This window comes from Bubalus bubalis, chromosome 15 (assembly GCF_019923935.1).
Source record: "Bubalus bubalis isolate 160015118507 breed Murrah chromosome 15, NDDB_SH_1, whole genome shotgun sequence".
Taxonomy (NCBI): domain Eukaryota; kingdom Metazoa; phylum Chordata; class Mammalia; order Artiodactyla; family Bovidae; genus Bubalus; species Bubalus bubalis.
This window is the reverse complement of record NC_059171.1, coordinates 19,560,035-19,587,034: the sequence shown is the minus strand read 5'-3', so window position 1 is coordinate 19,587,034 and position 27,000 is coordinate 19,560,035. Positions and strand designations below refer to the sequence as shown.

The 27,000-nt window shown below is 46.8% G+C and overlaps 1 protein-coding gene and 1 non-coding gene across 6 annotated transcripts in view; one reads left to right on the top strand and one right to left on the bottom strand.

Annotated features, from left to right (window-relative positions):
* Positions 1–4,350: 4,350 nt before the first annotated feature.
* The window catches only part of GRHL2 (grainyhead like transcription factor 2), a 172,633-nt gene continuing 149,983 nt past the window's right edge, over positions 4,351–27,000 (bottom strand). For 3 of the 5 annotated variants that reach the window (XM_025264781.3, XM_025264785.3, XM_025264786.3), the window contains exons 13-16: positions 21,398–21,492; positions 17,444–17,529; positions 6,644–6,708; positions 4,351–4,541 (exon numbers count right to left, since the gene is read on the bottom strand). In XM_025264781.3, coding sequence (XP_025120566.1) covers positions 4,427–4,541; positions 6,644–6,708; positions 17,444–17,529; positions 21,398–21,492 — 361 coding nt within the window. In that variant the 3' untranslated portion in view covers positions 4,351–4,426. Of the gene's footprint in view, positions 4,542–6,643; positions 6,709–9,629; positions 9,716–17,443; positions 17,530–21,397; positions 21,493–27,000 lie in introns of all 5 variants that reach the window. The other 2 variants (XM_044928575.2, XM_025264783.3) reach the window with 2 other exon arrangements.
* LOC112579270 lies at positions 8,102–8,203 on the top strand. Its single transcript, XR_003103768.3, has one exon. It is a non-coding gene; the product is annotated as a U6 spliceosomal RNA (small nuclear RNA).

Genomic DNA, 27,000 nt, shown 5'->3' with positions numbered 1-27,000 from the left:
CCACCTACAATAGAAAGATTATTGTACAGTGAAAAGATATCCACGCCAAGAGCCAGTGATATATTTTATATCTAACCAATGATATATGCATTTCAGATTTCTCTACACTTGAATGATGACTGTGTGTCCAGGACTTAGGTCCTGGGCACTTGCTGCCCTGGCTGCTAAGATGCCATTGATCCTCAGACACAGGGGTGCAGACACTTGAGTGGGCAACCTTCCCAAAGCGAGGTTAGAGTTTGGTGACCTCTCATTACGTTGTGAAAGTCTAAGGGTAAGAGGGGCTTGTATGCCCTGGGACTGGGGTGACTGCGAGCCCTGCCTCTCTGAAAGTGAACTGCTATCCTGGCACAGATGATGCCAGGCTGTCATCACTTGGCACATCACAGCCTCTGAGGATGGACTGCATCTAACCTGCCTCTCCGTCCCCAGCACCAGGCACAATGTCCGGCCCATGGTAACTGAGCTGAGTTGGTATAGAGATGAAGATGAAGGCAAGAGCCAGTCCTGGACCCCGGGGCCTTGATAGTTGGTCATCTTCACCCACCGAGTCCCAGTACAGGGAGGTGGGGGGTGGGGTGGCACATGTGGGGAGCCATGTTCACAGCAGGACCAGAGCGGCCATGAGTCCAGGAAGAACCGCCTCAGGAGAGGAGGCGAGACTAGTGAATGCCCTCAGGACCTCCTCAGGCAGGGGTGGGGGTGGGGGGAGCACATTCAGACCTCCTACTGATACTGGGGAACACAGATCATGGCAAAGGGGCCTTTGGCCCATTTCTGATCCATGATCTCTTCAGAAGCCTCCTCAACAAGCACTTCTCCCAGCCTCCTCTTTAACACCCACTGGTCCAGGTGTGGAGGCTGCCAAGGATGCCAACAGGGTTGAAACTGGTCAGAGAAAGCTTTCCCAAGGTGGATTTTTAGCCAAGATTTGAAAGCTGTGGACATAGAAGGTGAGATGTGGAAGAACACAGAAGCTGCTACTTGTTTGGAACAGAGAGGCTCTTGGGAGATCATCATGGAGGACAGTTGAAGGAGTGGGTGGGTGGTCACTGAGGAAATGCCGAGAAATACTGGGATTTGAGCTGGTGGATACTGGTGAGGCTGTGGGTTCCAGGGCAAGAGACTGTTGTGATGAGCTTGGTGTTTCAGCCACATGGTTTTAGGATCTGTGAAAAGGTGGGTGAAGATGAGTTAAAGGACATGAAAGGCTCTTCTGGTAATTTAAGTGGGGAGAGAGGAAGACAAACGTGGACGGACAGAGCCTACTCCCTACCCCGAGGAACTGAAAGAACAGCCATCCTGGTGGCCTTTTGTGGTCACACTGGAGGCGTGGTGATGTCTTCAGCCTCTTCTCATTTAACCTTGGGGTGGAGGCACAATGGGGCAACCGGAAGAGGAAATGCCTGCTGTGTTGGAACCCAGGACCTGAGGTGCCCATGGGGAGCCCAGAACCTTCCCAGCGCACACAGAGGCTTCTTCCCAATCAGCCAAGGAGCCCCAACACCCACCTCACAGAAAACATGGGACGCTTGAAGTTTACTCTTACATTATGAATATTTATTTTTTTCTTCTTAAAAATGTACAAAAAATAAAATAACTGTATTTATAGTTTATAGATTCCCCCTCTCCCATTTACAAAACTATTAAGTTACATTTGCCTTTTTTTTAAAAAAAACAAAAACATGAGCACAAATTGTCCATCTCGCAATCTCCTTTGCTTGTCTTTACGAAAGGGCTGTTCGCAGAATTTGGCACAAACCCCCTGCTTCTGTTGCATTTTCATAATTTTAAATAAGAAGGAAAATAAATGTTTGATTCAGTTCATGCTTCTTAAGTTTCTGGGCTGGGACATGCCTTAGTCTTTTAGGATCCAATTCCAAGATGACATCTGACTGCATTTTTCTGTCGGACCCAATTTCCCAGAAAGTCTAAGCATCTGGGGTAAGTATAAGAAAAACACTTGTTGCATATGTCCCTCATCTTACATGGAATTTTTAAAGCTTATTTATTTGAGTCTGATTAAGAAACCAAAAAAAAAAGAGGAGGCAAGTTTTCCTATTTCTCTGGAGTGTTTTGTTTTTTTTTTTTCCCTTGGACAATTTTGCTCATCAAAGCTCTGCTCACACACACAGTGAAGGCCACGCTGAAGCTAAGCCACGGGCACACTGAGAGTGCAGAGAGGACGTGGTGAGATGGGGACAGACTGGATGGGAGGGTACACTGTGAGCCACCCTTTGCTGGCACTGACCTCATATGCTTTGTTCTGGCAGTGGCCACCACAATGATTGCCCAGGGCCCTGGGACAAAGGCAAAAGTATCTTGGATTCATCTTCTGCCTAGGGCAGGACCAGAAACATTTTGTCCACAGAGGCTGGGGAGAGAAGGTCAGGGAACCCATGTCTGCCAAAGATTTTCTCTTTTCCCTATTCTGGAGTCCTACGCCCTGGCCTGATAGTACTTACCACTGGGCCTGGCAGTGATGCCTGAAATCACCCCTTAGGCGAGGAACATGGTGGCCCATTGTACATCATGCATTTCCAATACTGAGTCCCATTAGTACCGCATGCTGGTCCAGGATGTGACTGTCACAGAGTGGAGGACGAGGGGACAGACTGGAGCAGAGCTAAATCCAGGATGCAATCTTTGGCACCGCAGGGAGGAGTAACACGTCCAGAAGACACACAGAAAGGTGCCCCCTCACCACACCTACTAGAGATCTTCCTGGGCACGCACCTGCCCTCCAGCCCATTTGAATCCTCTGCAGCCTCAAGGACAGAGAGCTGGGCTGAAAGCAGCCCTTCTGTCCTGCTCTGGGCCTCGGAGGGCAGGGAGGCAGGGAGCCCTTGGAGAGAAAGCCCCCAGGTAAGACATCAAAGTGCTTTACAAACAAATCTGGGCCCTTCCATAGAACCTGCCCTAGATCCGGGACCTCCTAGGGAGTGTGGCTACCAGAAATCTATGCTTTAGCCCACAAGGCTGAACACAAACCCCTAGACCATGTACCTGTCCCTCAAAGAGAACTGTGGCCCAGATGGTACATGATGTTGCGACTGTTTGGGGAAGCATTTCATCTCCTCTTCATCTGCCAGGATACCTGGTAGGAGGACAAGCCTTCTCTCTCCATCTTCCAGACGCTGGTTTCAGAAGTGCCCGGGCTCCTGGGGTTTTCTTGCACCCATCCAGCATCCAGCAGCCCAGCCTTCCAGAGCCGGCTGAGCCCCAGAAGGCAGCCCACGCCTGGCAGGCCAGAGCTGAGCTGCTGGCACCACTCTCAGGACTGCAGTTGGGCCTCCAGGGAGCCACTTGAGATGAGGATGTGCTTGTAAACTGTGAGACACTGCACAGTGGCCGGATCCTCACGAAAGCCCAGGAGTTCTGCAGCAGACCCAGTGATGGAACCCTGATGGCAAGTCCCTGCGGCATCTCCAGAAAGTTCTGGCGGCACCAACACCAAAGCTGGAGGAGCTGGGACCTCAGACAATCCGACCTTTCCCACAGACAGCTCAGAGGGAGAGTCAGGCGAAGCTCATCACCATGAGACAAATTCAGTGGGTCTCCGGGGCAGGTAGTGCCCATAGAGAGGGAATGGGGGGGCTTCAGGCATGCCCACGGGGGGCAACCATCTTGGCACCCACTGCCTGACAGCCTGAAGGCCATGTCCCTCACCCAGCATGTCTTCTGAACAGCACGGAGGCAGAAACCTCTTGGAGAAAGCAGGGTCTCCAGGTATGCGCCTCCCCCAGGCCTGCGGCAGTAAACATGCCCACATACCACAGGTGAAATATATTATTGCGATATTATAAACACTATGTACATGGTAGCCAGGCACACTTTCGGGGACTAATTACACGGTGGCCGAATGTCTTCCTGTACACGGCCTGGTGGCTACTCACTAGGAACCCCTGAGGGTACCCACCAATGCCCTTCCTCAGAGCAGACTGAAGGCTCCTGATCAGGAAGGGGTGTCCACCTCTCCCCCTACCTCGGATGAAGGAAGCGGCTCATTCTGTCCAGCCGCTCAGGAGACATCAGGGGTGAGATGGCAGGAGGGAGCTCCCTCAGGCTCTTCAGGATCAACGGACTGAAAGGGAGAGCTCCGGCCCGTGTCAGCTGGAGCCAGCAGTGACCTGCAGAGTCCTGGCGGGCCCTGGGCCCCGGGCTCCGGAAAAAAGGTGGACAATAAATAAGGATGTGATAAGCTCAAGGCCCCGTCCCAAGGGGCTTGGGCCGCGGCTCCAGGGCAGGAACCGGTGGGTGGCCCAAACGCAGGGATCCCAGGGTCTTTGGGCCTCGCCCCGCTCCCCAGCGCAGTCATGTAACAGCAGTCGTCAAATGGGTGAGGTGGGTCTGTGGGGCCTGGGGGCCGGGGCCTCCGACTTCCCCGGGGGAGGAAGGCCCTGAGGGCTGCAGCCCAGAGTGGGGCTCAGATTTCCATGAGTGTGATCTTGAAGCCTTCCACCATGCTCTCCATGTTGAGGATGAAGGTGTCCTCATTCGAGTAGTGCTCAATGATGTTGTCGTCCATATTCACCAGGATGCTGCGGGGGTGAGTGCGGGGGGAAACAAAGATGCCATGACCAAGGCACTCAGTGAAGGGAGGCTCCAGGCTGGGGGTTCCCTCAGCCATTCTTTCACAAGGGAGGCCAGGGAGGTGGGTGGGGGGTGGAAGGGAGAGGAGACAGGCAGGGAGAGAGGCCCTCACTGTATTTCTTTCCCAGACATCAGTTAGAGGGACGCAAAACCTCGATTTCTCAGAACTAACTTCTTATGAGACAGGATGTCAGAGATCATTTAACCCAAACCTTTGGCTCTCCAGACTGGTAAACTGAAGCCTAGAAAAAGTTAACAGAGCCTGAAATCACAGAGCTAACTATTGACAGAGACTGGATCTAAAGAGTTAGGTCTCCTAACTCTTTTCATTAAACCATATTGCCTCTTGAAAACACCTTTTTAAAAAGTCCTCTGCACTTACAAGAGGAAAATAAACTAGAGCTGCGGCTACCCTTCCTCGAACATGGAGTCTGTTCCACAAACCTGTGTTCAGTCCTCAGGGCAACCATGGAGGCAGGTGCGATCACCGCCATGGTACAATTGAGTAGCCTGAGTTCAGCGAGGTTAGATCATGTCCCCAGGTTCACTCAGCCGGTTCAAGGCTGAGCTCGGTTTGGGTACTAGCTTTGCCTCACTCTGAAGTTCGTACTCTATCACATGTGACTTAGCCCTTAGTTAACCATCTGAGCTGGGTTTCGTTTTAAGAAAACCAACAACTTTCAGGGCCTGTCCATGAGACAAGTCCTTGAGCCAATCCCCTTCTTTGAAGTCAGACAGACCTTCGTTTGAGAAGTGACTATCATTTTACAGCTATGTGTCATCAGGCAAGTTGTTTAGCCTTTCAGAGTCTCGGTTTATCCTTCCACAAAAATAAGAATAACAACTCTGCTTTAGAGGGTTGTGGTTAGGATTAAAGTATTTAGCCCAGGGCCTGACACCGGACCCCATTGGAAGTGAAATGCTACCATCGGCATGCACATCAGCACTCAGGGCTTCTGCTCAGCATGAGACCCTGAGACACCACTCAGATCTCACCATCAAAGGAATCCACTCAACCTCTTGCACTGACTTTGGAAAGAACATGCATTTTAGTGAGCTTTTCAACCAGGGCTCAAATGGAAAGGGTTTCCTGCTTGACTCCAAATTAACTGAGAGACCCCATTACTTGGAAGTCCCCAGTATCCCAGATCATCAATTTCTTCTATGAAAAAGGCCCAGAGAAGAGTTTAAAGATCAACTTTCTGCTTTTTGTAAGAAAATGGATCCAGAAGCTGACTCACTGGAGACCCTTTTCCGGTACTAAATCCTGTTCCATGGCCACTATGCTTACAGCTTCATTCACAGGAGGCCCCAAGAGAGCTGGAGGCAGCAGACAGCAGAATGTGCAAGCTAAATACTTGGGCTTTGGGGCCATGGAAGTTTACTTGGGTTAAATCTGCATTTCACCTACTGAACACAAGACTTTGGGCAAAATGCTTAGCCTCCATCTGGCTCGATTTCCTCGGCAATAAATTAGGGATAAGAATCTACCTCACTGAGTGATGAGGAGTAACAGAACAATGTGCATAACGCGCTTAGCAGGGGGCCCAGAACCTACCGAAGACCAGATAAATGAGAGCTATTGTTCTTAACACTGAGAACAAGCAGGTTCAGTAATCACTTCGATCATTCTGTTAATAACGACCCCAGAAGAATCCCTGATGTCCTGAATCCTTTGTATTCCTACTGTGCTGCTCTGAGACCAAGCTTAAGAGCAGCTCGTGATTCCTAACAAACTCGGCTCTCTGCCCAAGGGCCACTCTCCCCACTTCCAGACCCCTCTACTCTACCCACTAATCCTGCCATGGAGGGGGACATCTCAGCTGATACCATGACAATGCACTCTCACCCCTTCTCTTTCTCTCATTAAAGATCTTCAAAACACATGGCACAGGTAAGCTGCTCAGCACTCCTTCGGGAAGACAACACACAATTTTTATAAAAGTCGAACAACAGAACTGACAAAAGACGGGCGCCATCTTGTTTTTATACAGGCACTGTGCAGACATATATGATTTGGAAGTCAATTGAAATTAGGTTTCTTTCTTACCCTTTTTTGCTTTTCTTGTAAAGCTTTGCTATCTTCTCCACGGGCAGCCCATATTTCTCAGAAATCTGCAACCAGTAACAAAAAGGCAGATGAGTGTGGAAGGGGAACCGAGCAGAAGCAAGAGAGAAAGTTCCAACATCACTGTCCTGGCGATGTTCCTGGGTGCCAGTGGCCTTCACTCACGAGTCAAGCTTTCAGAAAGACTCATTTGCAAGGCTCTGCCTTTGGACACACCATAAATCAATCAGCAAAAGATTCAGTCCCACAAGAATCTGATCTATGATAAAGATGTCATTTCAGTTCAGTCAGAAAAAGATGGACTGTAGTCATAATGTTGGATTAAATAGGTAGAAAAAAACTAACAAGTTACGCTGGATCCTTTCTCTACTCCTTCCATCAGAATAAACTTCATCAAAGATTTATATGTGAAAGATGAAACCATGTAAGAAGAAACCATGAATCAATTCTTTGTATGAATATTATCTTTAGATAAGGAAGATCTTTCCAAGCAAGTACGAAACCTAAAGAAAAAAGGCCAAAATGTTGATAAAAGAGCATTATATTTAAAACACCAGTAGAGCAAAAACTACCTTAAAATAAAACTGAGGACAGACAATACACTGGGAAACATTTCTGTGGGCAATATAAATGACAGATGTGGAACTAACGTCCTTAAGTTAGAAAGAACATCTATGAATACAAATAAAAGGCTAGGGCTTCCCTGGTGGCTCAGTGGTGAGAAGTCTGCTTACCAAATGCAGGAGACACAGGTTTCATCTCTGATCTGGGAAGATTCCATATGCCACGGAGCAACTAAGCCTGTGAGCTACAACTATTGAGCCTGTGCTGTCGAGTCCAGGAACCACAAGTACGGAGCCCATGAGCTGCAGCTAACTGAAGCTGGAGCGCCCTAGAGCCTGTGCCCCGAAACAAAAAAAGTCGTGCAGTGAGAAGCCAGTGCACTCCAAGAAGAGCAGGCTCCCCCGTCACCGCAACTGGAGAAAAGCCCATGCAGCAATGAAGACCAAAAATAAAATAAATGACAGACTAAAACAGCCAAAAATAAATAAATGAAAGACTAATGTGCTCACTTTAGGGCTTCCCAGCTGGCGCTAGTGGCAAAAAACCTGCCTGCCAATGCAGGAGACACAAGAGACTCAGGTTCGATGCCTGGGTCAGGAAGATCCCCTGCAAGAGAGCTTGGCAACCCACTCCAGTATTCTCGTCTGGAGAATCCCATGGACAGAGGAGCCTGGCGGGCTGTAGTCCATGGGGTCTCGAAGAGTCGGACACGACTGAGCAACTGAGCACACAACACACGAGCTCACTTTGGCAGCACGTACACTAAAATTGTGGAGAAGGAAATGGCAACCTATTCCAGTATTCTTGCCTGGAGAATCCCATGGACAGAGGAGCCTGGCAGGCTACTATCTATGGGGTTGCAAGAGTTGGACACGACTTAGCAACGAAACCACCACCACACTAAAACTGATACAGAAAAGATGAGCATGGCCCCTGCACAAGGATGATATGCAGGCTCCTGAGTCAGTCCATATCCTTTCATACAAATGAATTTATTTGCAAGACAGAGACAGGCTCCAAGACACAGAAAACAAACTGACGGTTACCAGGGGAAGTGAGGAGGGGAGAGGGAGGGATAAATTAGGAGTCTGGGATTAACAAATATATACTATTGTATATAAAATAAACAATAGGACATACTGTATAGCACAGGAAACTATATTCAATACATCTTATAACAACTGATAGTGGAAAATAATCTGAAAATATATATATCTGAACCACTTTGCTGTACACCTAAAACGAACACAATATCATAAATCAATCATGCTTCAATTTAAAAAAAAGGACAGTTCAGTGAAAAAAGGAAGAATACAACATAAAGAAGTAATTTCAGATAAATGCAACAGGACAATACACAAATGAAAAAAATGCACCACCGCACTAATAACTTAAAAATGCAAATTAAAGCAACCAGAAGATACTATCTTTATCAGGGCAACAAAAACTGAAAGCTTGATAATACAGTGACAGCCAGAGGATAAGAAACAGCAACTCTCCTAGTCCATAAACAGGAGAGCAGCAAGCTCGACCTTTCTGGAGGGAAGTTTGGCAGAAGATATTGAAATTTAAAAGGCATATATCTCTTGACCCAAATAGTCCACATCTAGTAATCTGGTCTACAGAAATATAGTCAGATGTATGTAAGTACATACATCTTGAAAGTATCACTGTTCATAACACAGAAAACAACCATTAAGCATACTTTGATATTTGCTCAGTTAAAAACCATGAAGTCATACAATCATTCAAAGAAATGCACAATGCCTATATGAAAAAAAAAAAAGTCCTTAACATATTAAGTTCAGTTCAGTTCAGTTGCTCAGTCATGTCCGACTCTTTGCAACCCCATGGAAACATATTAAGTGCAAAAACACAAATAGAAAAACAGTGTATATTGTGTGATCCTGAATGTATATTTTTAAAAATATGTATGTAAGTAAATGGGCTTCCTGGGTGGCGCTAGTGGTAAGGAACCCACCTGCCAATGCAGGAAACATAAGAGACACGGATTTGATCCCTGGGTCAGGAAGATCCCCTGGAGGAGGGCATGGCAATCCACTCCAGTATTCTTGCCTGGAGAATCCCATGGACAGAAACCTGAAGGGCTTACAGTCCATAGGGCTGCAAGAGTCTGACATGACTGAAGTGACTTAGCACGCACGCACACATGTAAGTAAATAGAAAATATTTGAAAGACCCATCAATCTATTAACAGTGGCTACCCTGGAAAAATGGACAAAAATAAGGAGATTATTTTTCTTTTCACTTTGCATAATTCTGTACTGTTTACTTTTACAGTCACTGTGATTTATTTTCATAAATATAAAGCAATATAACATTGGAGATATGTTCCGGAGAGACTTACTCGAAGTACTTTCTCTCCCAAATCCAATCCACCCACCTCTTGAGTCCAGTGGCTGGCGTGGTGCACAAACGGCTGGCGCTGGTGAGGTTTGGGACTCTGACTAGCCGGTGCTCTAGCAGGGCCTGGGGAAAGAGCCCGAATAGCTCCGGGGCAAAGGTGGGATAGCTTTGTCTCCTGGGAAGAGCTTATTCTCCAGAGAATCATAGATTCCCACCTGTCCATCCCTCATACATAGGAAGACCATCCCCACTTCTCCCCCAAGCCCCAAAAGAGCAGAACAGCTGGGCTGAGGGCTGAGACAGCAAAGAGAGACTGGGTAACAAACAGCCTGCCTGTGGCCCACCACTGCTCCATCACTGATGGGACTGCCCCATGGCCAGACTGGAGCCCAGATGAGCCCAGCACATAAAAGAACCTGGCCTGTGGCGTAGCAAAGAAAATGTATAGAACTTGTGTGGAAGGTATGCATGTGAACAGAACATAAAAGAGCACTTAGGAAGATTGCTGTATAGCACACACATACGTGCAAAATCCTGATCTAAAAATATGACTGACCTAAAAGATCTGCAGGTTCAGTAAATGAGTTAAAGGCTAGGTGGTTGATCCAGGAGTTAGGAAAGGTCAATTAAGAAAACCATTTCAAGTGCAAAGCAAAGACACATAGCATAGTCAGAAATCAGGAAGGGAATAAAAGGAGAGAGCGAGGGAGGGAGATTTGAAGAATAGAGGCAACCATATCAAATGTCAGGGAATTTCCTAGTGGCTCAGACTGTAAGGAATCCGCCTGCAACACAGGAAACCCAGGCTCCATCCCTGGGTCAGGAAGATCCCCTGGAGAGGGGGATAGCTACCCACTCCAGTATTCTTGCCTGGAGAATTCCATGAACAGAGGAGCGTGGCAAGCTACAGTCCATGGGGTTGCAAAGAGTCAGACATGACTGACAAACTAACACTTTCAAACTTTCAAAGTCCCAGGCAGAGAAAAAGGAGCAAATGGAGATGAGAAAACAATTAAACAATAGAAGACCACATTTTTAGACAGGAGAGGTATCCTGAATCCCAGAAGGGATCAGTGAGAAAAGAGCCATGCATCTGGCCATTCTGAAAAGTGCCAGATCTCCAAAGGTAAGAATAAAAATAAAACATCCTGGAACCTCCCAGACAGAAAGTACAAGTTATTAACGTTAATACTAATACTAAAAAAGGAAAAGAAAAAGAATGAACCTGGCTTCAGTCTTCTCATCTGCAAAACTGGAAACCGAAGTGGAATAACCACTACAGACTACTGAAAAAAGGGATGTCACCCCACGAATTCTGTACACTGACAAGCTCTCCACAATACTCAGGTTAAAGAATGGCATTTAACAAATGCATTTCATTCAAAAAATCCCATTTGAAGAAAATACTCATAAAAGATCTCTGCTGCTACTGCTGCTGCTGCTAAGTCACTTCAGTCGTGTTCGACTCTGTGCGACCCCATAGACGGCAGCCCACCAGGCTCCCCTGTCCCTGGGATTCTCCAGGCAAGAACACTGGAGTGGGTTGCCACCTCCTTCTCCACTGCATGAAAGTGAAAAGTGAAAGTGAAGTCGCTCAGTTGTGTCCAACTCCTAGCTGAACAGAACACACAAAAGAACGAAGACTTCAGCAAAGCAAAGGGGGAAGAAACAAGTAACCAGTGTTATACCATTAAAAAAATATATATATACACATACACACATGGAGAGGCACATACTCTATATACATTATATATGGCTATATAACTATAGTTCTCTATACAAAACTCTTTATATACATATATATACAGTTCATATATAGATATAGAATTATAGATATGTATATAATATATTCTGGAGAAGGAAATGGCAACCCACCCCAGTATTCTTGCCTGGAGAATTTTATGGACGGAGGAGCCTGGTGGGCTGTGGTCCGTGGGGTTGCAAAGAGTCTGACATGACTGAGCAACTAACACACACACATATAATATATATCTATTTATATCTATGAGTGACTCTTTGCGACCCCATGGACTGTAGCCTACCAGGCTCCTCCGTCCGTGGGATTCTCCAGGCAAGAGTACTGGAGTGGGTTGCCATTTCCTTCTCCAGGAGATCCTCCACACCCAGGGATCGAACCTGGGTCTCCCACATTGCAGGCAGATGCTTTACCATCTGAGCCACCAGGGAAGCTCATATGTGTGTGTATGTATATACACACACACACACACACACACACACACACACGTAGGTAAATGGACTGGGGAAGTGAAATAAGTGTTAAATAAGGGTTCTTGAAGTGAAAGAACACAATGGGAGGAAAAAATCTAATCGTGTCCTAGAGAGAAAGCAATAAACTCCTTCGGAACATCCAGAAGCCTGGAGTGTGTGGGGGCAGTGCGGGGTAAACATTTCAGCGGACTCGTCCTAATGAGTGAAGGAGGGGAGGAAGGGGAGAGACAAAGGCTTTAGAAGGCTCCTCTCACCCAGTGGGCCAGGGGGCTAGAGAGCAGGGGTGCAGAAGACAGTTGAAAATTTATTTTCAAATCACAGCACAATAAGGAGAAGAGATGGAAACAATTTAGGAAAAGTAAAGAATAACTTCCAAGAAAAGGTGAAAAACATTGATTTAATCCAGCTGCAAAACTAAACAGAAAGAGGAAGCCACAAAGTGAAATAAATAAATAAGAAGTTTTTCGTTGTGAGTTGCTTGACCTGCTAGTGTTGGGTTTTGACCTTTGGTTGGTGTCATTTGGAACTTGTTTTTAAAATGAAATAGATAAATAAAGGAAAAGGTGTTCTATTTTCTCCTCAACATCAGCAAGTTCACATCTTTTCTGAAAGAGAAGTGAATTTGATTCTTGGATCTTCCCTTTTCAGGGGTTTGACTCCCAGTTTCCAAAGCATGAATGCATATACTCAGCTCACAAATCAGTTGATAACAGTGAGGAAATTTGCATAAATCTGCATTACTCCAGTTTCGATTTGGGTCTGCCTGGAACAGCAGCAGCAGCCTGCATTTTCCGAGTGCTTACTAAGCGCTTAGCATATGGGCATGGGTAGCTCTGCTATTAACTCACTCAGTCCATGAATCACTGCAACAGAACAGGTGCTTTTATGGGACCTGTTTCTCAGCGAGCAAACTCAAGCTTACAGTCATTAAGTAACTTGCCCAGGGTGCCTCAGCTAAGAAGTGACAGAGACAAGATTTAAAAGGGTAACAGTCTGGCAGTCTGGTTTTGGATTCTAAACTTACGGAGAAAAGAGGCATATGTTGGGACTGTTTGGAGCAGGGCTCCAAGAAGAGACTGGCAAAGTGGGCTCGGGCATCAGGCTGCCAAGGGCAACAGCCTCCAGGAGGGCAAAGCCCTGGCCTCCATGCAATCATCAAAGGCAAAGGCAACTGGATAAAAAGCCACCTTCACACCGCATCCCCTGCCTCCACGCCAGGCAAGGAAGTGTGCTTTGCCAAACCCAGAAGCCTGGAAAGAAGTGAGACCATGCAGCATGGCATGTGGAGGAAGCGGGCCATCTGTTGGGAGGTTACGGAAAGGAATCGTTCTGCCCAGGAGCTGGGTGATCTCACCGCAGCATCCCCCTTCCGTGTGCGTGGAAAGCGTGTGCTTTGCGGCAGTTCTCAGAGCAAGGCATTAGGAGTGCTTAGTTTTTTTCTCTGTGTTTTTCAAGTCATCTGAACTGCCCAAACATGTCCATCATTTTTAAAAGCCCGTGATGAATATTTTTAAGGACCCCTAAGACTTCCTTGGCAGGCTTCCCAGGTGGCGCTAGTCATAAAGAAACCGCCCGCCAATGCAGGAGATGCCGGAGACGCAGGTTCCTGACACATGCAGGAGACACAATCCCTGGGTTGGGAAGATCCGCTGGAGGAGGGCATGGGAACCCATTCCAGTATTCTTGCCTAGAGAATGCCATGGACAGAGGAACCTGGCAGGCTACAGTCCCTGAGGTCGCAAAGAGTCAGACACGACTGAGCGCACATGCACACACACACAAGATTTCCTTAAGGATCCTAGGCCTTGGACATATCTCATCAATGTGTTACTGGCTATCTGATGATCTGGAACATTTAGACTTTTACTCAGGGCAGAGTTCTGTTTTCCCAGAAACCTCTGGCCTGTGACAGGCAGAACAAATTCCCATTGGTTTTCACCACTGCAGGACTCTGTCTGCCTGGTCTAGAGGCATCTAACACAACTGCCAGTTCTGGAAGCCGATGACTTTTCTGTGGAGTTATAAAATGTTGAGTGTGGGCTCTAGGATGCACTTTTTAAAAACCAGTGACTTTTGCTTGCAGATACTTCCTAGGTGACTGCATTTGATCTGTCAATAGAATCAGGAGGGACAGGCTTGTATCTCCATGCATGAATAAGTCAGCAGCATAGAAGTGGGTGTTCCCAGGTTCATGAACCCTCCTTTCCTTGTGCACCCTAGCCAGCTTCACCATGGAAGAACACCCTTATTTTTAGTCCCTCTGGTTAGAAGGACTCTGCCTGCCTCCCCACCCCATAGCACATACAGTCATCTACTATATATAAATACTCACCTATAGAGTAGTCTATGTGCTGCTTTAAACACCTCGTCTGTGAAGTCACTTAATCCTTGCAACAACTCTACATCTTGTTATCTTCATAATAATAGGCCATATTATCATTACTCTGATTTCAGAAATGATAAACCTGGGGTGTAGAGAGGCTCAGAAATTTGCCCACCACCCTGAAGTGTCAGAGTCAGGACTTGAACCCTGACTGTGTGGTTCAAAGCAGTACACACACACTTCTTGCCTGATGGCTCACTATCGCCCAAGCTTCTTTCCTTTAGTTGATATGAGCTGTGGCTTGGAAGGTCTGTTCTTCTTGTAATAACTTTTCACGTGTGGACGTCTCCCTAAGTGCACTTAAGTTGCTCAAGGGCTTACATTGGCTCTGCCACTCTGTGGAGCTATCAGACCTCTCAGGACACCCACATCTGCAAAGGATGGTGATGACATCTGACCTCCCGAGTTTACAGGGATATTCTGAGGATCAAATGAGAACAATGCACGTGGAATGCGTGCCACCCATAGCACTCGGCATGACGGCATGCTCGATTCAGTCAATCAAGCATAATACTTATGCATAAAGACCTGGGGATACGCAGAAGACAGCAAGAGACAAAGTCCCTGTTCTCAAGAACTTCACATTCCATTGGGGAAGAGAGAAACAAATAAGCAGAGTTAGTCACAGTGCGGGTGGAGGTGAAGGTGATATCGAACCCCACTGTGATCCAGCGAGACCACAGCTACCAAACACTTGCAGAACTGAACAGATGTCACAGACAGGAAAGGAAGACATCAAGGAAAAGGGTGTGATGAATCAGTTTAGAATTGGTCTAGATCAGCGGTTCTCACAACTGGTTGATCTAAGAATTCCCTGAAGAACTGTTAAGAATATATTTTCCTGCAGCTCCATCCCCACCCCACCTCCAATCCAGCAGAACTGGAATCTGGGTTGAGGTCTAGGTTTGTGCACTTGAAACAGCCAAGTGAGTTTCAGTAGTATGATCTTAAAGGCCAGGTTAAGGGTATGAAGGGCTTCCCAGGTGACGCTAGTGGTAAAGAATCCCCCTGCCAATGCAGGAGACATAAGAGACTCAGGTTTGATCCCAGGGTCGGGAAGATCCCCTGGAGGAGGACCTGGCAACCCACTATTCTTGCCTGAAGGATCCCATGGACAGAGGAGCCCGATGGGCTATAGTCCATGGGGTCGCAAAGAGTCGGACATGACTGAAGCAACTTAGCACGCAGGCACACAGGGTATGAACTCTATCCAAAGGGCTCCTCTAGCTCATAAATCAATCTTCCAGTGATTTTCGGGTCATTTAAAAAATCTTGGTTCTTTTGAAGAGGTAGAGCTCACACTTTTTGTTGTGTTCATTTCTGGTTGTGTTTTCCCTTTACAGGGGCAGATTCAGTAACGACAAACTCCATTCCAATGGCAAATCCTGAGAACAGAAGAGATTACCAAGCCGGGCATTCACGTGTTTTCTTAGAGGGTGGTCCTCCATGCCCTGTTCTGTATTGCCTAACAATGCCAACCACAGAGGGAGCCAATGTGCATTGGTAACATTCTTATGCTTTTTTAAAAAAATTTCAGGTGAACAAATAATTTTTTTTACATGTCATACAAGTCCCCACTTAAATCATTTAAAGTATGCAATTCAGTAGTATTTAGTGCATTCACGATGTTCTGCAAACATCAGGACTATGTAGTTTCAGAACAATTCATCAGCCCAGAAGGAAACTCACAAAATAATCGTTCCTCATTCACTTTTCATCAAAATCCTGGCAACAACGAATCTGCTTTCTGTCTCTATGGATTTGTTTATTCTTGATATTTCCTAAAAATTGAATCATACAATGTGATCTTTTGTGTCTGGCTGGCAATTCCACTCCTCATATATATCAAAAAAAATTGAAAAAACAAGTATTTAAAAAAAAAACAACTTGTACCCGGATGCTTTTGGCAGCACTAGTCACAATAGCTAAAAGGTGGAGGTGAAAATCCAAATCCATCAACTGGTGAATGGGAAAATGAAATGTGGTATATTCACACAATGGAACATTACTCAGCCATTAAAAAGAATGAAGTACTGGTTTATAGTACAGCATGGATGAACCTCAAAAACATTATGCTAAGTGAAATAAGCCATCCACAAAAGACAACACAGTGCATGATCCCACCTACAGGCACTGTTTTATATACACATTTTGACATATTACTCCATAGCCCAAAATGCTGTTTCAATGCAGCAGGTTTCCAGACTAACAAACGTTCTGGACTGGCCCTTGACAACCCTATTGTCTCCATCCCTATGTGCTGTGCTGGGCTTAGTCGCTCAGTCGTGTCCGACTCTTGTGACCCCACAGACTGTAGCCTGCCAGGCTCCTCTGTCCATGGGCTTCCGTAGGCAAGAATACTGGAGTGGGTTGCCATTTCCTTCTCCACTCCATCACTATAAAAAAATACACGTCTTCTGCAACATAAATGTACAGGGGAGTCAGAAATCATATTCAAGGTAGAATCATATTCACATAGACAATACATAAGTAAAATGTAAAATATCTTCCTGAGTCCCCGGTTCGTTAACGCTAGATTAAATTGGGGATGAGAAGGGAGGGAAGAACTTCAGAATCTTACTTAAATTATTATAACTCTGCAATATATACTTTTTCCTTAACCAAAAGAAGTCATAATTTATTCTGGATTACACTATACACTATCACAGCTGGTGAGACACTTCCTAATTATTTTTGTTCCGTACATATTTGGAAGTTGCATGCTAAGTCGCTTCAGCTGTGTCCAACTCTTTGAGATCCTATGGACTACAGCCCACCAGGCTCCTCTGTCCATGGGATTCTCCATGCAAGAATACTGGAGTGGGTTGCCATGCCCTCCTACAGGGGATCTTCCCAATCCCAGGATTGAACCCTCATCTTTTATGTCTCCTGCATTGGCAGGTAGGTTCTTTATCACTGGTGCCACCCGGGAAGCCCATCTAATTTGGTTTCTTGCAAAGAGGCTGATAGAAACCCACAATTTAACCTTCCTCTATGGCATCTTTACTCTGATTAGCCTTAAACTGACAGGAAATTCGCAGTTTTCCAATTTCCTTCTCCTTAAGATAATAAGCCATGACAGGATAGAAATCAGTGTCTCCATAAATCTCCACTTTTCCTTTTTCTTTTATAAAGCTCATTCCAGAGCCAACCTCGAAGGCTGCCTTTTAATAAATGGATTCCAGCCCATAGGAGACTGCATGCTGGTTTCTTGGAGGCTGAAGGGGGCTCACGCTTACCGCTTCCATCAGGCCCTTCACGGTGGGGGATTTCAACATCAAGGCATCAAACACGTCATCCGTCTCCTTCCTCACGTACAGAAGCACTGGAAGAGAAGGGCGGGAAGCCATGACGGCGGAGCCCACACGGCTGTCCCTGGAGACCGCTCCTTTCACACAGGGGTCAGAGGCTGCCATCATCTGACCCCTGACCCACACGACATCCCACCCAGTGATGAGGCACCTGCGGCTAGGGACTGTTACTGAGGATTCAATGAAAGAAACCAACAGTAGGGTGTAAGACGTCGTCACATCACACCCATCACATTTGAATTCCTTTAAGGTGGGCACACGATCTCTTTATGACCCATCTCTCTGTGACCTCTATCTTCTATTTATTTGACCATTCAACAAATATTACTGGATATCCATCTGGGCCCAAGGCCCCAGGTGGTATGACAGAAGCTGGGGTTGCAGTAATGAGTTAAGATACAGCCTGCCCTTCAGAAGTCTGTAGTCCACTTAGAGAGGCGGGCATTCCTCAAATGAGCAGACAGGGTGTCAGAGTTATGAAGGAAAAAAACCACAAGCGGGGGCTTGTAAGGCCTGAGCTTTTTCGAGGGGGTGGGGAAGGAGGGCTCCCAGAAGGCTACTTTGAAGGAGGGTGTAGAGGCATCAGTGCAGGCCATGGGGGAGAGGAGGGTGGGAGGGAGAGGACAGGGAGGCGACCCCCAGATGGACAGACCAACAGGCCCACAGGGAGACGGGGCAAGTCAGAGGCAAGCTGAGGGAGGAGCTGAGAACCTGATCTGGCTTTGAGCCCGGTTCAGCCTGCTCGGGGGCCCTGGTCGTCCAACCCCTCCAAGTTGAGGACGATACCTCCCTCGTGGGGCTGCTGAGAGGGCTGAACGAGACAGCAGCCGTGGGCACCAGGCACACAGGCGGCACCCCCAATTTCTCCATCCCGGGCTCGTTATGAAGCAAGTGTAGTGACGGTGCTGGTTCCCTCGGCGAAGGCACATGCAGTTTTCTGCTCATTTCTCTATAACCTAACACACTGAATCCAGCAATGCACAGAGTACAAGAGATGGCAGGGACCCCAGGGGTCCTCAGGGAGGCAAAGGCACAGTGTTACTGCAGACCCACTCTTACAGCAACTGCACCAGGCTTAGCTCCCGGGAAGAACTAGGAAGCACTATTCAGATGTGACTCTCCAGGCCCAGTGAACTGCCTGCCCTTTCTTTCCCTCCTCCTGGTGATGACCTGGCTTCTGCTTCTACCTTCAGAGGGAAGGAAGGGGCCCAGGCTGAAGCCCCATGCACCTGGCCGCAATAGGAAGAATGCACAGGTCAGAAGCCCTGTTGAGCCCGGATCCTGACCGCCGTCAGATACCCACGGAGCCGCGGTCACCACCAGCCTGAAAGAATGGAGCTGGAGCTGGGAAATGAAATCGGCTCTAATCCAAACTCCCGCTCCTTCTTCTCCTCCTGCCCAGTCCCCAGGGACATCATTAAAGTTGCTGCTTTGTAACGGCGGCGTCTATGGGTGCACACAGGCTCTGCCCGCATTTTCCTTCTGCAGCCAGAGGTTCAGTTTCTGTATGATGCCCCAGAAAGAAAAAAACAAAACCGTAAGCATTGCAGTTTCTTCTCTTCACCAAGTATAAAAATAAAATACCAAGGAAATAGATTGGAGAATAGTATCTCCAATATTGGATAGCCCCCATTTCAGCTACAATGATCTAGAGAGCTAATGGCACTGTATGAGGACTCAATGTTAGCAGCACAGAGAGAAATAATTAGACCACAGGGCCTCAATTACTACTAGATGGGGGAAATTTAAAGTGAAAAACAACAAAACAGAACAAGAAACCCCACCGGTGCCTCTCACAGATGAACGTTCTGTAACTTCTTCCCATGGACCCCCAACAGAAAAACGTAATCTCCAGTACCCTAAGGAAACCCCAAACCATGTTCTATTAAAGTGAGTACCACTTCCACTGGATCTGAGATAGTGCAAACCATGTTCTATTAAAGCGAGTACCACTTCCACTGGATCGAGATACTGCAGCTGCCACTCCTGCTGCAGGAGTCCCCGGAAAGGGTTAAAGGGGGCGTGGCGGCAGGTTGACCGGCTGCATGCTGTGTCACCGTCTCCTGCTGGGCTTGTTGACAGCCACACTGGCAGCGCTGGGCTTACAGCCGGCGGAGAGACAGCTCTCATTAACTGTGTGTCTGTGGATAATAATCACTCCGCTAATGACAGCAATAACCATTATCACACATCCAAGACCTCCTACAGACAAAGGCAGCCAGCCAAGGGGGGCCAGCCCCTGGTGACTCCAAGGGAGCCACCCTGAGAAGTGGCTACAAAGACAAAGCAGCAAACAGTGGCATTGGTGATAATTACGGTCACTGCCTCTCCTGGAGAACTTCTAACAAACAAACAGCGGGCACCATCACTGATCCTGGCTCCTCGTGCTCATCAAAGCCCAGCTCAGAGCAGGAGTCCTGGTGGAGGGGCTCAGGCACTCCACAGCCCTTTTCCAAAGACAAGCCACTCCTGGGAGTTCTCTATTGCTGGAAGGTTGCAGCGCCCTCATGTGTCCCTACGATTGAGATGTTTCAAAGGCCATAACCGTGTCCCGTCACAGCCCAATACAAATTCTGGTGGCAATTTTTGTGCTAACTTCACCACCTCAAAATAATCTGAAAAACACAAACTTTAGACCAGTCACACTCACTAACTATGGATCTAAGCTGCAATCACTTTGGCCTGTGTGATTCTTGATTTCCATACAACACTGCCCTCCTTTTAAAGGATGAGATATAAAAGGCATGCAGGAACAGAGCTCAAAATGGACTCGAATATTTGATGGTGAGCCTGGGAAATCTGAAAACCCTTTAAAGGTTTAAATATTACTACTGCAATCAACACTACTCAGGTATTTATGCTCTTTGAATTCTGAAATGTTCATTACTCAATCATAATTATGATAATATGCCTTAACTAGATCCAGGCCTAAAAATAAAACTAATAATAGTGAAGATGGAGTGCTTACTATGCACTGGGCACTTGAGTTTAGTGCTTTACATACATTAACTCATCAGTCCTCACTCTGTGATGTAGGTATCCTTGTGGTCCCCACTTTACAAGTGAGGACTCCAATGCACAGAGGACCTTCCCAAGGTCATTCAGTGTGACAAGGCTGAGGGAGGCTGCAGAGGGGATGCTCTTACCACTATACAAACCCATTTTAACAAATAGGGGAAAAAATTCTCAATAACAAAAACCTCAAGCCTGTGCAGATGGTGGGCGTATAGCAACCTTTCTCATTAACAGTCCAATGCTGCATAAGCCGGAAGTTCTGGGAACTCTTGGTGTTGGCTACAGCAGAAGTGTGCGGTGTACGCCCCCCTTCACTCCTTCTTCTTACTCCCAGGAAGGACAGTGGGTCAGCAAAGCATTGAGATGCTGAACAAGACACTAACATGCCCGTGCTTCCTTTCTTACCCTCTTGGTGAAGTGGAATAATATCCTTGACCAAGAGAAAAGGAGTTAAGTTGTGATATCATAGAAAATAGGTTCATTTACTTGTGCCATGATCCATCGTTGGCGTCTATTGAACAAGTCTCAGCTCTTGGTGCTTATGAGAGGCTATTGTCAAACACAGCGCGGGTTTCTTTTTAACTTTCTATCTCACTGCTGGATGAGTCAGTATGTTCATTACATTGCCCTCAAGGTAAAGGAAAGAACCAGCTTCCAGAAAGAATAAATGTTTGCTTAGGGTGTTTAAAGAGGCAAGGTGGAAAGCAAAGGAGGAAACTGTGGACTTCCTTTGTCAATAAGAGCATCTCCAGGCCAGCACGGAACCGCAGGGCCCGGACGGAATATGATCTCTTTTGGGTGAACCATCCCCCACTCTTCCTCATGAGAGCGAGGCCAAGGAGGGCAGGGCCCCAGGGGGAGCTGTACCTCGCTTCATCCCTTCTTCTTTCATTTGCTTAGAGGGTGCTGGACCGAACTCCTCTTCCATGGGCCTGAACATCCGTTTCACAAGGACACTGCTGCTAGAAAAGATGAGAAAGTGTTCATTCATTAAAGTATGCGGGGTGCCAACAAAAACCCTTTCCCACTGTGTATACCATCCCTCGTCACAACTGGATCCATGCACCAACCTCCCGCCTTCGGGTCGCAGGTCCCGAGTGGGCGTGTGGGGCAGAACACACACCCCAATATCTTTACTACGTGGCCCCGAGACATTCTCCCTGTCCTAAATACGGATCCGCCAGGGGAGACCGGTGGGTTTCACCCATTCTGTCCTGCACTTCACCCCCTTCCTGCTCAAATGTCTAGGGCTAGGGAGGCGATGTGAACCCTGTGTCTGTATGGCCTCCAAGTTACCCAGCCCCTCCCATCTAGCTAGCATCTGGGTGTCCTGCACCCTCTCGCCAGCCCCGAGGACACAGCATGACCTCTGTCTGGAAAGGGCACAGGCCTCCCTCGTGCGTGCGTACTAAGTCGATTCAGTCGTGTCCGACTCTTTGCGACCCCGCCAGGCTCCCCTGTCCGTGGGATTCTCCAGGCAAGAATACTGGAGTGCGTTGCCATGTCTTCCTCCAGGGGATCTTCCCAGCCCAGGGATCGAACCCACATCTCTTATGTCTCCTGCATTGGCAGGCAGGCTCTTTACCTCTGGCGCCACCTGGGAAGGCCCCAGGCCTGCCTCGGTGGGTCTCAGTTATGAGGTTGCCCTCAGATCCTGCTGTTCCACGGCTCCATCACTTTCGACAGAGGAGACTGCAGTGCTGGAGGATTCCTAGATCCAGCCCTCCCTTCCTCCAGGAGAGGGTTTCAGCCCCTCTTCCTGAGGGCCCACAGGTCCCCAGTCAGCAAGTTCTGGTAGTTCTACATTTCCCCCCAGAGTCCCTGTCCGTTGCGGGCTTTCTAAGGAAGGGAGAGCTGTCAGGAGAAAGGAACCCAGAAGAACAGTAGTCGTCGCTGCTGAGAGTCGCAGCCGGCACGTGTGTCCCCTCAGACTCAGAGGCTGAAACCCAAGCCCCCAGGAGAAGGGTATTCAGAGGTGGGGGCATTCAGAGGCAATTAGACCCTGTGGGTGGAGCCCCCCATGATGGGAGCATCTTTTAAGGAGCAGATGCCCTCTCTCTGCCATGTGAGGACACAGCAAGAGGATGGTGGTCTGCAGGCCAGAAGAGGGTCCTCACCAGATGGCAGCCACACTGGCATTCTGATCTCTTCCAGTCTCTCCTTCTAGAGACTTCCAGCCTCTCAAACTGTGAGACGCACGCTGTGCTGTCTGAGCCACCTAGTTTATGGTATCTTGTTACAGCAACCCAAACTGACCAAGACACCGAGCAAACGGTCCTGCATGGCGTCTTACTGTCCGTAAAGCCCTCAATAGAGTGGGTGCAGGTTTTCAGAAAACTTTCATCTCTCTGGGGATTCCTGGACCCAGGCACATGAAGCAATGATAAATAGGCAGCTCAGCGGTATTGTTAAGACATGAACTCTGGGTACAGAGCACCGTGGTTTAAACCCCTGCTTTGCAGACTCACAGACAAAGAAAACAAGCTTATGGCCACCAAAGGGGAAAGTGGGGGGCCATAAATTAGGAGTTTGGGATTAAAATCTAAAATACATAACCAACAAGGACCTACTGTATAGCACAGGGAACTCTACTCAATATCTCGTAATAACCTATAATGGAAAAGATTCTAAAAAATTATATATATAACTGAATCACTTTGCTGGACACTTGAAACTAACACAACACAATAAATCAACCATATTTCAATAAAAATTAAAAAAATAATAACCCCGTGCTTTGCAATCTACTAGCTATGAAAACATGGACAAGTCCTTCAACTGCCCTGAGACTCAGCCTGCTTGTCTTTAAAAGGAGACTGTTGAGAGAAGTAAATGAATTCAACATACGTGAAGCACTCACAAAGTTGCCTGATACATTGTAAGAACAACTGAAGTGTTATTAGAGATGCATCATGATGATCATGAAAATGAACGAGGGAGAGATCTGAGGAAGAGAGATACGGGGAAAGAGTACAGAAGGCAGACGATTTGAAAAAGCTCAAAGTTCCCATTTACCATCATATGGCAAATAGTCCAAACTACCTCTCTGGTCCAAATTAAGGGCCAAAGTTGGAAAAACTTCCTGCATTGGAGACTGACATTGTATCAATCCCAAGCTTCCAAGACATTAATAATATAAAACTCTGTTTCAAAACCAAACCTCTACTGGCATCACTGGCATTAAGAAGCTTTTATTTCCTCAATTCTAAAGTGGAGCTAATGGTGGGATCCAGTGGTAGAAAGAGCACATGGGATAAAACTGTCCAAACAGCATTTCTATTAATTCTAATGGTTTAAATTATTAAACCAACAAGCCTTTAATTGACCATCTCACAGTCTAGATCTGTGACGGTGAAAGTCATTCAGTCGTGTCTGACTCGTTGCAATCCCATGTAGCCCGCCAGGCTCCTCTGTCCATGGAATTCTCCAGGCAGGAATACTGGAGTGGGTAGCCTATACCTTCTTCAGGGGATCTTCCCAGTCCAGGAATCAAACTGGGGTCTCTTGCATTGCAGGCGGATTCTTTACCAACTGAGCTACCAGGGAAGTCAACTAGATCACACTCTAGATCAGGGGTCCCCAAACTCCGGAATCTAATACCTGATGATCTGATGTGGAGCCGATAAAATAATAGAAACAAAGTACACAATAGGTATAATGCACTTGAACCATCCTAAAACCAATCCCCCTCCTCCAAGGTGCACAGAAAATCATCTTCCATAAAACCAGTCCCGGGGGCCAAAAAGGATGGGGATTGCTGCTCTAGATGGTCCAAATGTATGTTTACCAGCCCTTAAGAAGACCACTTTTTATAAAGCACTTTTCATCTCCTTGGTAACTTAAGTCTCTTAAACGCTCTGTGAGCCAGCAGGGCGAGAACTAATCTTATCCCTATTCAGGGATGACCAAACTAAGGCACCGCTGTCGTGTCTTATGCTGGGCAATGCAGCTAACAGGGAATCAGGCTGTTAAGAGAACCCAGCTCTGAGGGACAACCTCATGATAAAGTACCCAATAAAACTGAGATGACGATGAGTGAGAGTATGAGAAATGATATTAAGAGTCAGCATTCTGTTTCATCCCATGGTAATCGAACCATGGAAAGAGCTAGAGGAAAAACTCAAGGTCAAGTCCCAGTTGAAGGTGGTAATGAGTTTTTAGGGCCCTGTTCCCTCTATCTTCCCCTCACTTTTCTTTAAAATCATAAAAGTGGGTCATATTATTCTGTCATGTGTTGAATCTGGACTGACCATGACCTTGGGAGCAGAAGATTAAAAATTCATTGACTTGGCAGTCGGTGACCAGGAGGTTAATACTGGGTAAACAGCCTGAACTATCACCACTCATGCTGTGTCAGGGTTCCTTAACTAGTGATTTTCTTTTTCTCACCAAGGAAGATTTATTTATATTTTTCCAGTTCTGTTGACTTTTGACAGCACCCCACTCTGAGCCATGACAAACTTTGTCATTAGAATAACATCTTGGATAAACCACATTTCTCTTAGGAGTTCAGAGATGCTTTTTCACACTTCCAAATCTATAAACCCAGTGGGAGTCAATAGCTTGTGTGGTCTAAATTCAGTGGTTTCATCTCTTTTCAAGGCAAGGTGAGAAAAGAAGGGCAGAAATGACTGCCCAGTTGATAGATGGGAAGAGCACAGATTTCGGGTCTCCTGATGTCCTGTTCAATTACAGTAGATTGCACCACAAAAGGATGAGAACAAGGAGAGGGTGCTTTCTCTGACACCAATCTTCTTCCTTCAACCCACACCTTCTGGGCACAATGTGTTAGGTTAACGTGTGGAGGGACTCCAGACCCAGCAACGTATGAAGCCATTGTTTTATGGGGTCAATTTCAGGGACAGCAAGTCCCTGAGGTATTAACAAAGGATAGCTGTTTCATCAGGAAAAAAACTGGGAAGGTGCCTGGGTCTGGAGGCTGCGTCTCTGGACGTACTTGGCAATTTTGAGCCCTACCTGTCAGGCCAGGTCACACTAGACATCAGTACCTAGTGAGGAGGTGTCAGAATAAAACCCAGAATGGAGCTGCCGGCACCATGGCGGCATGGTTTGTCTAGTTCACAGCTCTGCTTATGACTCGTGTAGGCTGGCGACCACATCCGCCCTAAATAAATGAATGTCCCTACCCTTTGTTGGTTTCCCTGGTGGCTCAGATGGTAAAGAATCTGCCCGCAATGTGGGAGACCCAGGTTCAATCCCTGGGTCGGGAAGATCCCCAGGAGAAGGGAATGGCAACCCACCCCAGAATTCTTGTCTGGAGAATTCCATGGACAGAGGAGCCTGGTGGGTTACAGTCCATGGGATCACGAAGAGTGGGACACAACTGAGAGACTAACACCACCACAACCCTTTATTAGCCTCAGAAAAGTGGAGGTCCTCTTATGTTCAAGTCCTCACAAAGGCTCTCACATAATGGAGTAGAATCTCAATTTATTTGCAACAACAAATCGCTCTTTGGGGAAGAATCTATCCTTTCCAAATGACTTTAATCAATGCTAGTTCAGGGTCTTGGTAGAATTCATCTGACACAGTAAAAAGAAACCAAAGTCAAAAATCAAACAAACCCCACATATATTTAGTAACAATTATGGTAGTTAAGAGCTTACAATTGAAAGCAGTAAATAATTAGGTCAGTAGGCCCGAGAAGGATCATTTTAAGAGGAAATACAGATATTTCTGTTTGTGGCTAAGATGTTGCAGTTGTGGCAAACCAAGCAATGTTCCAGCCAAGAACAACGTAAGTACCCGTGCGTGTGTGCATGTATATATACACGTTAATGTTTAATCTTATTGAAGGTATTGGAGACTACTGTTGAGTCAGCCAGAACCTGACAGCTAAGATCCCAGAGGAGAAAAATGCAGCGAGGTGGGCTGATAGGCACTGAGCTGCTTTTCCCTGAAGCATCTGCCATTTCCCAACTGGGAGCAGAGGATGGCGATCCCAGCAGACGCACATACGTAAGGGCAAAGAAGCCTGCACAGCTTTGGGCAATCTCATGGTGTTAGAGAAACAGAAATTGGTGTTTAGGGGTGCAAAGGTATTCAGGACTAATGGGAAAACTTCCAGAGAGAAGAGAAGCAGGAGAAGTGAGCCAGACACTGCAGTATTCCTTCCTAGGTCTTTGTCAGATTCTTAAGCTGCACAAGACAAAGACAATAAAACAAAAATACGCTAGAAAAATGATGACCGAATAAAAATGCTTACAACAAATAAACAAATATGAAAGAATTCTTTGCCAAAAGTTCCACAATGAAAGAACAGTTAAACAGAATTCTTCTGGCAACAGGAAAAGGAGCCCATGTATAACTGAATCACTTTGCCAAATATCAGAAACTAACTCAATATTGTAAACCAACTATATTTCAGTTTTTGAAAAATGGTGGGGCAGAGTGCCATGTGCTATACAGTAGGTCTTGTTGATTATCCATTTTAATACAGCAGCGTGTAA